Source organism: Epinephelus moara, chromosome 8 (assembly GCF_006386435.1).
Source record: "Epinephelus moara isolate mb chromosome 8, YSFRI_EMoa_1.0, whole genome shotgun sequence".
Classification (NCBI taxonomy): Eukaryota; Metazoa; Chordata; class Actinopteri; order Perciformes; family Serranidae; genus Epinephelus; species Epinephelus moara.
Window position 1 is genome coordinate 44,212,556 of NC_065513.1, and position 15,807 is coordinate 44,228,362.

The following is a 15,807-nucleotide window of genomic DNA, read 5'->3' on the forward strand; positions in this document are numbered from 1 at the left end:
CATCATCATCACCACCACCATCATCACCATCATCATCATCATCACCACCATCATCACCATCATCATCACCATCATAATCATCACCATCATCATCACCATCATAATCATCACCACCATCATCACCATCACCACCATCATCACCACCATCATCACCATCATCATCACCATCATAATCATCACCATCATCATCACCATCATCACCATCATCATCACCATCATCATCATCACCATCATCACCATCACCACCATCATCACCATCATCATCACCATCATCACCATCACCATCACCATCATCACCATCATTTAGAATAATCTGACTCTGACCTGAGGAGCACACTGGTTCTTGCTGGTTCTTACTGGTTTGTGAACGTTAGTAGTTGTCACTATAATTGAAGTGTTACTTCAGGATAAATAAAGTTCTACTGAACTGAATTCAATAATCTCAGGGCTGATGTCAGGCCTCGGACCGTTTTTGATATTCAGAAACCATTTCTCATGTTTCCTTCTGTGTTGTAGACTCCAGGCTGTCGTTAACTCCAAACATCATATGAATTAAGTTCCAGCAGGCTGCACATTCATACAGTGTAGTGCTGCCCTCTACAGGCAGGAGTTCACTGTTCACCCTGTATTTTAAATAAAGTCCAGGGTCGTATTCACAATCATCCTGAGAATTCTCACAGAGCTGAACACTGTCAGTAAGGAGTCTGAGCTCAGGAGAGATTTAGGAAAGTTCTCAGAGCGACTCAGAGCAAGGAAGGGACAGAAACTGTGACCTCAGTGAGGAGGTGTGGTCGACCCTGTTGTTCGGTGTGATGTGATTGGACACGCCCCTCTGTGAGCCTATAAGACGTGAGGACACCCAATGAACATGAGATGAACTGCAGACTGTGACAGTGTTAGTGACATCACTGCTGATGAAGGTTGAGACAGACTCAACTCATCACTGCTGCTCTGATGTGTTTTTACAGTTTTACAAATATCTTAGTGTTGTATTTTATCTCTGGCGTCATAATGTTAAATGGAAAATGTGTGTGTATCCCAAATGAGATGGACCACAAACATTCTTCCTGCACGATCTCATCTGTAGCATTTCATTGACTCACTGTCATTTTGTCCTTAGAGACCGTTTCTCTGACCTCTTTGTGTTTCCACCATTTCCTCCTCTGATTCAGGTCTGAGATGCTCTGTGAATAACTTTTATCTTTACAAGGACCTCGTAGCACGAGGAGGCTTTGTGAATATGGTCCCTCAACTCTTAGCACGAGGAGGCTTTGTGAATATGGTCCCTCAACTCTTAGCACGAGGAGGCTTTGTGAATACGGCCCCTCAACTCTTAGCACGAGGAGGCTTTGTGAATATGGTCCCTCAACTCGTAGCACGAGGAGGCTTTGTGAATACGGCCCCTCAACTCTTAGCACGAGGAGGCTTTGTGAATACAGTCCCTCAACTCTTAGCACGAGGAGGCTTTGTGAATACGACCCCAGAAGTTCTGAGACTTTTCAGGACTGATCCTCCAACAGGCAGAAACTTCAGATGTAAAACTAGATCTGACAGAACCTGAACCACTGTCACCTCTCAGTTCTGAATCTGTTACTGACACAAACCGTCTGAATGTTTCTCTGACTTTAATTATCTGACTGAACCACAGCGTCTCAGTCTCTTGATAACAACATCATCTCTTCTTCATATTTAATCATCATCCTGAGGAGAAACAGCTGAGTGTGTGTTTACCTTCACGTAGGAGTTACATGACCTGAGGAGTCCTCTGGCCTGGTGGACTGTGGACACACAAACACAGACACACAGTGACTGTCAGTAACAGGACTCTGCTGCCCCCTGCTGGCTGCCTGAGAAGCAGCAGCTGGAGGAGCTCCTCTCTTATTGATCACGTTCTTGATCAGATGATTGATCAGGTTATTGATCAGACTCTTCAGACACTTTTGTCTGACTCTTCAGTCATCCTGTCACTTACTATGGATGATGAGTTGTCCCGCCTCCGGAGTGATTGACAGCTGCAGCTGACCTATAAACAGAGAGATGATCAATCGATCTGAGGACGTTAAATATCTGATCAATATCTGATCACTGATCAATCGTACCTCTGCCTCTGATCACTGATGGGTGGACCCTCCTCCTCCTCCTGGTCCTGGTCCTGATCCCTGGTGTCTCCCTCTGTCCTCTCTCAGACCTGCTGGTCCTAGTCTCTGAGACCAGACCTGCTGTGGACCTGGTTCTGGTCTCTGAGGACTGATCTGAGACCAGACCTGCTGTGGACCAGGTTCTGGTCTCTGAGGACTGATCTGAGACCAGACCTGCTGTGGACCTGGACCTGACCTGGACCAGAGCACACATTTATTTATTAATTTATTTATTTTATTTATTTACCTTTATTTAACCAGGTGAGTCAGTTGAGAACAGTTCCTCATTTACAATGACGACCTGGGCAAGAGGCAGCACAGAGAGTCAGACACATTCAATCACAGTGAAACAATCAATCGGACACAGTATATAAAAAACACACACAACACATAACAAACGTATGAGCTAAAAGTGGTAGCGCTGACATGTCAGGAGGAGGTTCAGGACCAGGATCAGACTCTCAGAGTGGATCTGTGACTGACCTCACAGGTGGACTCTGTGGTCCTGGTCCATCTGACCCAGGTCGGTGTCCTATGATCAGTCTTGATCCTGGTCTTCCTGATGTGGGCCACTCTGACCTCAGGTCTGCACAACTGGGCTTGACCTGACCTGAGTCCAGACCCAGACCAGACTGAGGTCCTGGTTCTGCTGCAGAGACACATCAGAGTCTGAACCTGCAGTTATTGATCAGTGATCAATAATCAATCAGATCATGTCTCACCATCTTTGTTCCCTCCTCTGGGTCTGTGTCCTCGTCTGAACATCATCTCCTGGATCAAGGTTCTCCTGACAGCCTCCTCCCGTCCTCCTCCTCCTCCTCCTCCTCCTCCTCTTCATCTCCTCCTCCTCCTCCTCTCTGCACCTCCTCTTACCTGCAGGAGGAGGACACTGGGCCTCCTGGTGCAGCTGGAGGACAGCTCCACCACAGGGCCTATCAGAGGACAGGGAGCAGAGCCACGTTAACACAAATTGGTTCGGACGTTAAATCTTTCATCAGCGTCTGTTTTTAACAACATCAGGTTTAATTTAAAGGCTCTGTACTCGTCACGTTTTATTACCAGCATTTTATGACTTTTAACAGAGACGTTCATCACTTCCTGTTTCCTCTGACAGTCTGCAGACTGATCTCTATGTGACGGACACAGGACAAAGTTTCCCATAAGATCTAAAGGATGTGACATCATCAACATCCTGAGTGTCTTTTCTCTGTTCAGCTAACAGAGACACTAGCTAACGTTAGCTAAGACATGGAGTCTGCTAACAAACAACCGTCACACCGAGTCCAACATGTTGTGTTTCTGTTAGATACATGTTGCAGCGGCATCCCGGCGGAGATGGACCTTCACTTAGCTTCTGTAGCATCTCAGATTTAGACCAAGTATCTGATCTTGAGTCCCTGACAGATCAGTAAACTTCCTGTTACTGCAGTAAAACACAGGTTCGACCCCACGCTGCCGCTGGACACCAGCTGCCCTGAACCCCGGGGCTGAGGTTTACACTGAGTGGATCTGAGCTGCTGCAGCAGCTAAAGTCTGAGCTGCCGTCAGCTCTCCTCCCAGGGAAGTGAGGTTCTGGTGGTGCGGAGTGAGGGGGAGGATCAGCGGGCGGGGCTAACTTGCCGTCTCTCGTCTCATTGGTTGTCTAATAAACAATAAATCATCACATTCACTTATCAGAAATTCAGTGATAAAAACATCTTAACATTGAAGGAACTTTAACACGTGAAATACTTTGTGATATTGTGGTTTTAGCTGGCTAACATTAGCTAACGTTAGCTCGCTTGCTAACACAAAAGAAAATACAGTCTAATAATATCGTCTAACTCATCCAGACTCTGAAGCTGATCTGACTGGGTTATTAGTTAGCAACACCGAATCAACCAACACCATATCAGTACAGCGCAGTTTATTTACAGCCAGATAGCTAACCGTAGCTTGCTTGCTAACGTTATCACTAGCCAAATACTGAGTGGACATGTCAGTCCACTGGCTCACTGAGTTCATCGCTAATGGAAGCACTTGGTAAACGGACCTACACCTGATTAGAGTCTTTGTAGTCTTTGTAGTCCTTTAACACTCGAAGCTCGTTAACACCACAGAGTCACATTCACACGTTCACACACTGATGGCCGAGGCTTACACACAGGACGCCACCTGCTGCTCAGTTAAACATTCACACACGTTCACACAGTGATGAAGCAGCTGTCAGGAACAGTTTAAGCTTCAGGATGTTCCTCAGTGATACTCTGACATGTTGATCTGAGCAGTCGGGGACCGAACCACCGAGCTTTAGAGGACGAGCTGCTGAACCTCCTGAACCACAGCTGCTCCTCTATTAAGAGACCTTAGGGACTGTTCTGCATTTGTCAGAGGAGGGGGCGTGGCTGCAGTATGACCCCTCCCTCCTCCATAAATGAGTTTTTAGATTTTGATGTTTTTGACAAGAGTTTATTTTTGGACGAATTTTAAAAGAGACAAAATAAAGTGATTTTAAATTAAATATCTGTTTAAAGATGAGATTTGTTTATGGGGCTGTTTTCTGATGGAATTGTTGTCGGACACGATGTGTTGAGGGACCGTATTTTTACAGTTTCTGGCTGACAGATGGGTCAGCTTGGTGATTTTTAAAGAAAACCTTGTTTAAAAGATTTTTTTTTAATTGCCAAAATCACATCACCAAAATTTGCAAAAAAATGAGGAAAGTATTCTTTTCTTTAAAGATCGGCGGTAATATAAATCCAAAATACAACCATTTAAATCTGTCCCTCCGTATTGCTTAAAATATAATTTGATATACCTTCACCTGTTTGCACACAGGTGAACACAGGTGAACACAGGTGAGACGATGCATTAACCAGCTGCAGGTTTGTTTTAGTTTTGCTTGAACACTGAGGAAGAAACATCTGAAACAGGAAGTGAAGCTGCAGCTCGTCACAGTGATTGGAGGTAATGAGGAGGATTAACAGATTAACACTAACACACACACACACACACACACACACACACAGAAACGTGTCCTTCTGAGGACCGTCACTTTAATGAGAGGCAACGTTTAACACTCAGTGTGAAGTTTGCTGTCTCACTTTGTTCTGTTTAAATCTCAGTCACTCATTAAACTGATTCATTCATTCATCCAAACTCTTCATCAGAAGCAGAAACAACATGTGAAAACTCTGAAAACACCTTCAGTCACAGTTTATCTGATGTGAATGAGCTCCACTTATTAAAATAACATTTAAAACTTCTGAAAAGTTTCAACATGTTTAAATCTCAACATGATGAAAGATGAAAACTTTGACTTCAAACGTCTCAAACTTCAGCTGCTGAGTTTCCTTCAAACTTCTGACTCAACTTCACCTAATAAATCTCAACACTGAAACATTTCAAACTTGTCTTTAGTTTCACATTTTAAAGCTTTTATAGTGTTTAAAGTAAACTTTCAGTGACTGAATTCTGTGTTTGTGTGTTAAAAATTAAATTTGTTCAGTCCTTACAGGAAGTTTGTTTTTATATCCGAACTCTGTGAAACTCATCAGATCTGTTTAAATGTATTAAAGTTACATGCTCACCTTTTCCTGCTGCAGTGGAGCACCTCCATCACAATCTGTAACTAACAGTCTGATTCTTTAACACTCTCCAACAGTCTAACCGACCTACAGCCTGATTAACCAACAGTCTAACCGACCTACAGTCTGATTCTTTAACACTCTCCAACAGTCTAACCGACCTACAGCCTGATTCTTTAACACTCTCCAACAGTCTAACCGACCTACAGCCTGATTAGCCAACAGTCTAACCGACCTACAGCCTGATTAACCAACAGTCTAACTGACCTACAGCCTGATTAACCAACAGTCTAACCGACCTACAGCCTGATTCTTTAACCCTCTCCAACAGTCTAACAGTCGTCTCTGTGTTCGTCTCTCTGCTGTTTGTGTTTCTTGAATTTTCCCTCTGAAGAAAAGAAAAAAAAAATTCAAACCAGCAGCAGCTCTTCGCCCGTCAAGTTCAAACTAACACACATCATCACTTCCTGTCTGCTCCTTCAAAATAAAAGCTTCTTTTTTTCTTGTTAAATATCACAAACATTTTAAAAATCACTGAGAAACAGTCTAATCCTGTGGTCCTGATGGACTCAGTGTCTCTTCTGGAGCTTTTGATCAGATCACATGATCTTCATCTTTGTATCACATGATCTTCATCTTCATCAGAGAAGCTAAACTTTTCACTTCTTTAATCCTGAAAACTTATTTATATTTGTAAAGAGAGACTGAATCATGTGACCTGATTATAGCTCCAAAAGATCAAGATGAGGATCAACATGAGGGTGGGGATGAAGATGAAGATGAGGATGAACATGAACATGAACATGAGGATGAACATGACAGGTACACCGTATCAGATACAGTGTGACAGATACAGTGAGACAGATACAGTGTGACAGATACAGTGAGACACATACAGTGGGACAGATACAGTGAGACAGATACAGTGAGACAGACACAGTGTGACAGATACAGTGAGACAGATACAGTGAGACAGACACAGTGAGAAAGGTACAGTGAGACAGATACAGTGTGACAGATACAGTGAGACAGGTACAGTGAGACAGACACAGTGTGACAGACACAGTGAGACAGATACAGTGAGACAGACACAGTGAGACAGATACAGTGAGACAGACACAGTGAGACAGATACAGTGTGACAGATACAATGAGACAGATACAGTGTGACAGATACAATGAGACAGATACAGTGGGACAGATACAGTGAGACAGACACAGTGTGACAGATACAGTGAGACAGACACAGTGTGACAGATACAGTGTGACAGATACAATAAGACAGATACAGTGAGACAGACACAGTGAGACAGATACAGTGAGACAGACACAGTGAGACAGATACAGTGAGACAGATACAGTGTGACAGACACAGTGAGACAGACACAGTGAGACAGATACAGTGAGACAGATACAGTGAGACAGACAGTGAGACAGATACAGTGTGACAGATACAGTGAGACAGACACAGTGAGACAGATACAGTGAGACAGACACAGTGAGACAGATACAGTGTGTCAGATACAGTGTGACAGATACAATGAGACAGACACAGTGAGACAGATACAGTGTGACAGATACAGTGAGACAGATACAGTGAGGCAGACACAGTGTGTCAGATACAGTGTGACAGATACAGTGAGACAGACACAGTGAGACAGACACAGTGAGACAGATACAGTGTGACAGATACAGTGAGACAGATACAGTGAGACAGATACAGTGAGGCAGACACAGTGTGTCAGATACAGTGATGTCATCAACACCAGGATGTTCCTCTACATCAGGTCTGACTCTGTAACTCAGCATCATTTACTGTCTGTTCTGACCCACAATCCTCTGCAGCTGATGATACAGCACATCAGATGATTGACAGCTGATTGACAGCTGTCAATCTGACAAACAACAGTCACACAGTAAGAACAGCAGAGCTCTGAGGGTGGATCTGTGTCTCTGGAGGACTCAGTGGATGGTGTTTTGTTGTATCTCCATGGTAACAGATATAAAAGCCAGAGGGTCAAAGGTCAGGGTGTGATGTCAGGAGACAGTAGTGTAGCTGCAGCACACAGTGAAAGTAAAAAGGTGACTGACGTACAGGAAAATGTTCTGGATAAACACACTCGGCCCTAAAACGGTCAACTGATGTTTTTATAAATAAAATTAAATTGAATAAATAATAATATTCAGTTTAATATCTGGAATCATCTCCAGAGTTTTATTGTGAAAACCCATCCTCAACTTCCTGTGGTGTTGGTGTCAGTGTGTCCGACTGAGGTCACTTCCTGTTGTTCCAACACACACACACACACACACACACACAAACTGAGGGTCCACATGTGTTTGTCATTAACAGAAGGGGGGGGGTTCCACGACGACAGACCAAACTCCACATTTAAGGAGGAGGAGGCACTTGTTCTTCAGACTGTCACACAGAGTCAGACTGACAGTTACAATGTTTTGTTGATGTTTTCGATGTTTTATTATATTATATTATATTATATTACATTACATTACGTTATATTATATTATATTACATTCATTACATTATATTATATTATATTACATTACATTACATTATATTACATTATATTATATTATATTTCATTACATTACATAATATTATATTATATTTCATTGTATTATATTATATTACATTACATTACATTCATTACATTATATTATGTTACATTACATTACATTATATTATCGCCCAGTCTCTCTCTCCACCTGCATATCGGACACTCTCTCCGCCCTCACCCTCCCTGTAAATCCAGCCCCCATGGACCTTGTCAACATCTACAACAACACGCTGTCTACCTCCCTTAACCAACTGGCCCCCCTAAAAACCAAAACTGTCACTTTTACTCACTTGGCCCCCTGGTTCACCCCGGAATTCCACAAACTCAAAAAACAACTAAGACAACTAGAACAACTACGCAGGAAAACCGGTCTCACAGTACACGCCCTCGCCTACAAAGAGCACATGCACCTCTACAAATCATCACTCAATGAAGCCCGCTCTGTCTACTACTCTGGCATCATTCACTCTGGATCCTCCAACCCACGCACTCTGTTTTCCACCATAAACTCCTCAAACCCCAGGACAACATATCATCCTCATTCACCCCGGAGAAATGCAACAACTTCCTATCTTTTTTCCACTCCAAGATAGAAAGCATCCACAACCAGCTTGCCACCTCCTCTGCCACCACCCCCGACCCGGAACCCCCACCTCCTTCATCCCCTAACCACCGGCTTTCCCTCTTCACACCCATAGCCACAGCGGACATCTCCAAAATACTCTCCACCATGAAATCATCCACCTCCCCGCTGGACCCCATACCCTCTGACCTTGTCAAAGCCTGTTTCACCTCTCTCGACCCACTTATCACGGACACCATCAACTCCTCCCTTACCTCTGGCATCGTTCCCCCACCTCTTAAGCTCGCTGCCATCACCCCCCTCCTTAAAAAACCTGGCCTTGACCCTGACGACCCCAACAACTTCAGACCCATTTCCAACCTCCCATTCCTCTCAAAACTACTGGAAAGAGCCGTTGCGACACAACTCAAGCAATACCTCCTCTCCAATAGCCTGTATGAAACATTCCAATCCGGCTTCCGAACTCACCACAGCACTGAAACAGCACTACTCAAAGTTACAAACAACCTTTTACTCTCCTCTGACTTCTGCTCCCTCACCATTCTCCTCCTCCTCGACCTCAGTGCTGCCTTCGACACCGTCAATCACTCCATCCTCCTCAGCCGTCTGCAATCCATTGGCATCATTGACTCTGCCCTCTCCTGGTTCACCTCCTACCTGTCCGCCGCCATGGTCTTCACTTTCACTGTTGTGCCGATGAAACCCAGCTCTACATCACCACCACAGCCATTACCCCTGCCATTCTCTCTACCCTCACCGACTGTCTCACCGACATCAAAACCTAGATGAACCACAACTTCCTAAAACTCAACAGCAATAAAACGGAAATTATAATCTTTGGCCCAAAATCCATCCTCCCCACCTCCCAGGATTTCTCACTCTGCATCGATGGTCACTCTGTCACTCCCTCCCCCCTGGTCAGAAATCTCGGCATCATCATGGACCCCACACTCTCCTTCAAGTCACACATCAGCCACGTCACCAAAACATCTTTCTTCCACCTTCGCAACATTGCACGCCTTCGCCCCACTCTCTCCTCCTCTGCCGCCAAAACACTCATCCACGCCTTCATCACCTCCAGACTCTACTATTGCAATAGCATCCTGTATGGCCTCCCCATCCCTGTTCTTCAAAAACTGCAATATGTTCAAAACTCGGCTGCCCAATTGCTCACTCACTCCCCCTCCAGAGAACACATCACTCCCATCCTCCGTCAACTTCACTGGCTTCCCTCCAGAGAACACATCACTCCCATCCTCCGTCAACTTCACTGGCTTCCCATAAAACAGCGCATCAATTTCAAGATCCTCCTCACCACCTACAAAGCCCTAAACAACCTTGCACCCTCATACCTGACCGATCTCCTCCATCGCCATTCCCCCACTCGCCGCCTTCCGCTCCTCCGATGCCAACCTTCTCACCCCCATCACCAAGACCAAGTACCGCACCCTGGGGGACAGAGCATTTGCCATCGCCGCCCCTACCCTCTGGAACTCCCTGCCCCTGGCCATCCGGAACTCTGACACACTCCCCTCATTCAAGAGTCAGCTTAAATCCCATCTCTTCAGGATCACCTACATCATCTGAAAATCCTCCCCCGTCATCCTCCACCCGCTCTTTTTCTTAACATGTGGTCCCTTTGTAGTGTAGTGTATAGTGTTGTTTACTTGCCTTTTGTTTGAGTGTTTCGTTTGAGTGCCTGTTTCTGTGCATATTCTTTTGTAAAGCGTCTTTGAGTACCTAGAAAAGCGCTATATAAAACCGATTTATAATTATTATTATTATTATTATTACGTTACATTACATTACATAACATTATATTATATTGCATTATATTATATTACATTACATTACATTACATTATATTATATTATATTATATTATATTATATTATTATATTATATTACATTACATTACATTACATTACATTATATTAAATTACATTATATTATATTGCATTATATTATATTATACTATATTACATTACATAACATTATATTATATTACATTATATTATATTATAATATTATATTACATTACATTACATAACATTATATTATATTGCATTATATTATATTACATTACATAACATTATATTACATTACATTATATTATAATATTATATTGCATTACATTACATTACATTACATTATATTATATTATATTATATTATATTTTATTATAATATATTACATTACATTATATTATATTATATTATATTATATTATATGGGTTAGGGGTTGTAATGTAATGTACATTACATTACATTACATTATATTATAATATTATATTACATTACATTATATTATATTATATTATATGGGTTAGGGATTGTAATGTACATTATATTATATTATGTTACATTATATTATATTATATTACATTACATTATATTATATTATATTATATTACACTACATGATATTATATTATATTACATTAAATTATATTATATTATATTACATTACATTACATTATATTATATTATATTACATTAAATTATATTATATTATATTATATTACATTACATTACATTATATTATATTACATTACATTACATTATATTATATTACATTAAATTATATTGCATTACATTACATTACATTATATTACATTATATTACATTACATTACATTATATTATATTATATTATATTATATTATATTATATTACATTATTTTATATTATATAAACATTATTACTAATATATTTTAGTCTTGAACATTATTGAAGGTAAAAGTTTTTGAATCTGGTCCCATTTTATAGTTTCACGTTCATTTTCTGTCTGTTTAATTCAATAATTGATTAGTGGAGTTATTGATTTTATTGTTACTTAAATAAAAAAACAATTTATTAATTACTTTGATAAATTCAGTGACTAGTTTATTATCTAATGAATTAAATAATGGACTAATAGATTAATGGATTAATTCATTAACTAAGTATTTGATTAATTGACTGATAACTTCATCGTCGACATGAATCCACTAACTGATTAATGCACTAACAGTTTGAGTTAAACTTGTTTATAAAACTGTTTTATTCTGTAAACTAACAGAAGCTGTCAGAGACATGATGAAGGTACTGCTGTCACACCCTCAGAATATATTCAGTGGTGCAGTGTCACTGTGTGTGACGGTGGCCGCTAGTTTCGCAGACCGGGCAAGGTGGAGGCGCAGCGCACCTGCGCTTCGCCAACTGGGTGTGGCCAGGCAGATTTTGCAAGTTTGGCACACCTTGCGCACTGGCGCAGCTACTCCTTTCCCACCTCCGTCCCTCCATCCTGCGCAAGTCGGAAAGAGGGAGGAGAGAAGGCGTGGAGTGGGTTTTACACAGCCGAGTCACATCACACCAATCAAATGAGCCCCTCTCCTCGCCGTTAAAGGTGCCGCGCGAAGGCGTAATGAGAGTTTACTCAATTCACCATGGCAGAAGAGAGCAGCAGCGTTAGATGGCCAAACTTCTCCCAGGAGGTCCGGGAGGTCCAAGTTCGCTGTGTCCGAATATACGGAACTGCGAGCAGACCTCCACAGGCTGATGATGCAAAGGTAGCCTGTGTGATGATGTGTTCAGTGTCACAGTGTGTGACGTGTGTTCAGTGTCACCGTATGTGACGTGTGTTCAGTGTCACAGCGTGTGACGTGTGTTTGACGTGTGTTCAGTGTCACAGCGTGTGACGTGTGTTCAGTGTCACCGTATGTGACGTGTGTTCAGTGTCACCGTGTGTGACGTGTGTTCAGTGTCACAGTGTGTGACGTGTGTTCAGTGTCACAGTGTGTGATGGTGTGTTCAGTATCACAGTGTGTGATGGTGTGTTCAGTGTCACAGTGTGTGATGGTGTGTTCAGTATCACAGTGTGTGACGTGTGTTCAGTGTCACAGTGTGTGTGACGGTGTGTTCAGTGTCACAGTGTGTGAGACGGTGTGCACAGTGTCACAGTGTGTGAGACGGTGTGTTCAGTGTCATAGTGTGTGAGACGGTGTGTTCAGTGTCACAGCGTGTCAACGGATCGTCAGTAAACCGATCAGATTATCACAGGGTCACGCCTCCCTCTCTCTCTCTCTCTCTCTCGCCCTGCTGACAGCAGATGGTCACCGTCTCTCTGACCGTCTGTCTCTGTTTCCATGATGATGTGAAGACAACATGTCTCTGTAAACAGGACCAATAAAGTTTGTTTCTTTATCGTCTGCTGGACCCCGAACACACCACCAGGTAACTTTATTAATTTATTAATTTTTATCAGTGAAGAACAAGCTGATCAATCAGTGATGGATCTGCATGGAATGTGTGATCTGTAACCAGGAACAGGAAACTGAAATCACTGACAGGATTTTATCTTTACTGATTTAACTTTACTACCAAACAGCTCTGAATCATCAAACTGTTTTTATGTGTTTTCATATTTTAACACTTGTTTGAATCTTTTTTTAAAGTTTATTATTTTACAGTCGTTCTTCTAAAGAATGAAAAACTATAAACAAAAAATTAAAGTTAATTAATCCTCTGATTTCAGTTCAGTGTTTAGAGCGTGTGACGAATCACAGATTAAAGTTTCACAGCTTCTGATGCTTGTTTGGATTTAATCACTTTAACCTTTATATTTATAACTCATCATCCTCATTTATGATGAAGAATACGAGTCAGATTATTCTACTGACCTGAGCCTCTGACCCAGAACAAACATCTTCATCATGGTCTTCATCATCATGGTCTTCATCAGCTGTGAGTTAATTACAGAAAACAAATAGTTTGAATCACAGAAAGACAAAGAAACAACTTCAGTGTTTATAGTCAGTGATATACACAGTGAGCCTGCAGCAGGATAAATATATCTGACAGAAATGATTCCTCCATGTTGGATCAATACAGAGATTGATTTCACATTGATTGGTTTCAGATTGATGATTTCACATTGATTGGTTTCAGATTGATTGATTTCAGACTGATTGGTTTCAGATTGATTGGTTTCAGATTGATGATTTAAGACTGATTAGTTTCAGATTGATTGGTTTCAGATTGATGATTTCAGACTGATTAGTTTCAGATTGATTGGTTTCAGATTGATGATTTCAGATTGATACGTTTCAGATTGGTTGGTTTCAGATTGATGATTTCAGATCGATTAGTTTCAGATTGATTGGTTTCAGATTGATTGATTTCAGATTGATTGGTTTCAGATTGATTGATTTCACATTGATTGGTTTCAGATTGATGATTTCAGATTGATTGGTTTCAGATTGGTTTCAGATTGATTGGTTTCAGATTGATGATTTCAGATTGATAAGTTTCAGATTGATTGGTTTCAGATTGATTGGTTTCAGACTGATGATTTCAGATTGATTAGTTTCAGATTGATTGGTTTCAGATTGACTGATTTCAGATTGATTGGTTTCAGATTGGTTGATTTCAGATTGATTGGTTTCAGATTGATTGATTGATTTCAGATTGATTGATTTCAGATTGATTGGTTTCAGATTGATGATTTCAGATTGATTGGTTTCAGATTGATGATTTCAGATTGATTGATTGATTTCAGATTGATTGGTTTCAGATTGATTGGTTTCAGATTGATGATTTCAGATTGATTGGTTTCAGATTGATGATTTCAGATTAATTAGTTTTAGATTGGTTTCAGATTGATTGATTTCAGATTGATGATTTCAGATTGATTAGTTTCAGATTGATTGGTTTCAGATTGATGATTTCAGATTGATTAGTTTCAGATTGATTGATTTCAGATTGACTGATTTCAGATTGATTGGTTTCAGATTGATGATTTCAGATTGATTAGTTTCAGATTGATGATTTCAGATTGATTGGTTTCAGATTGATTAGTTTCAGATTGATTGGTTTCAGATTGACTGATTTCAGATTGATTGGTTTCAGATTGATTGATTTCAGATTGATTGGTTTCAGATTGATTGATTTCAGATGAACTTCCTGTTGGTGGATTTAAGTGTGAAAGTTTAATCAGATTATCAGAAGAGTGTTTCAACATGTCTCTGAGGTCAGAGGGTTAAACTTCATCATCTTCATCATCATCAGACTCTAATGTGTTTCCCTCTGTTAATAACTTAGTGTATGTTTGTCCTGTGAGGCGTTTAAAGACACTCCAACAGATCAGTCACACTAAAGTGAATCTGACAGAGACAGATGCTCACAGCAGCTGCTGCTGCCTGGCTTTACTGCTGACTGCAATGAGTCTTTAACAAGTCATTAACAAGTCTTTAATAATAAGTCTTTAACACGTCTTTAACAAGTCACACTTAAGTGAATCTGACAGAGACAGATGCTCACAGCTGTTGCTGCTGCTGCTGTGCAGCTCTACTGCTGCCTTCAACAAGTCATTTACAAATCTTTAACAAGTCATTACTCCTGACTTCAACAAGTCTTTAGTTTCTCATTAAGAAGGTTCTAGAGTTCCTCAAGAAAGTTGTAGGGGTCCTGGAGAAGGTTACAGAGGTCATTAGAAAGGTTCTAGATGTCCCACATGAGGTTCTAGGAGTCCTTGACAAGGCCTTGGGGGTGTCTGGGTTGGTTTAAAGGTACTTGATGAACTTCTGGAGGTTCCTCTCAAAGTTCTTGGTGTCATTTAGACATTTTGGGTTTAGGTTTAGAGGTTCTTGATAAGGTTCTAGAAATTGTTAAGTAAGTTTGATACATTCCCTGCCCTGAGAACATCCTACCTATGTGAGTCACTAAAGATGTTGTCTTAAAGGTTATTAATGATTTGAACACCAATGATATATAATTTAGATACAGTATTCTTAAAGAAATATAGGGGGCGGCAGTAGCTCAGTCCATAGGGACTTGGGTTGGGAACCGGAGGGTCGCCTGTTCAAGTCCCCGTCCGGACCAAAAATATGGAGCGTGGACTGGTAGCTGGAGAGGTGCCAGTTCACCTCCTGGGCACTGCCGAGGTGCCCCTGAGCAAGGCACCGAA

General features: G+C 41.2%; 2 protein-coding genes across 2 annotated transcripts in view; one reads left to right on the plus strand and one right to left on the minus strand.

The window, feature by feature from the left end:
* The window catches only part of LOC126394621 (regulator of G-protein signaling 3-like), a 39,872-nt gene extending 33,791 nt beyond the window's left edge, over positions 1 to 6,081 (minus strand). Inside the window, exons 1-6 of the mRNA XM_050051549.1 lie at positions 5,708 to 6,081; positions 2,861 to 3,070; positions 2,622 to 2,787; positions 2,100 to 2,334; positions 1,973 to 2,023; positions 1,732 to 1,778 (exon numbers count right to left, since the gene is read on the minus strand). Coding sequence (XP_049907506.1) covers positions 1,732 to 1,778; positions 1,973 to 2,023; positions 2,100 to 2,334; positions 2,622 to 2,787; positions 2,861 to 3,070; positions 5,708 to 5,736 — 738 coding nt within the window. The 5' untranslated portion in view covers positions 5,737 to 6,081. The remainder of the gene's footprint in view (positions 1 to 1,731; positions 1,779 to 1,972; positions 2,024 to 2,099; positions 2,335 to 2,621; positions 2,788 to 2,860; positions 3,071 to 5,707) is intronic.
* Positions 6,082 to 9,650: 3,569 nt separating this feature from the next.
* Positions 9,651 to 15,807, plus strand: part of LOC126394918 (fibrinogen C domain-containing protein 1-like) — a 24,467-nt gene continuing 18,310 nt past the window's right edge. The window contains exon 1 of the mRNA XM_050052061.1: positions 9,651 to 10,304. Within this exon, the coding sequence (XP_049908018.1) occupies positions 9,651 to 10,304 (654 nt within the window). The remainder of the gene's footprint in view (positions 10,305 to 15,807) is intronic.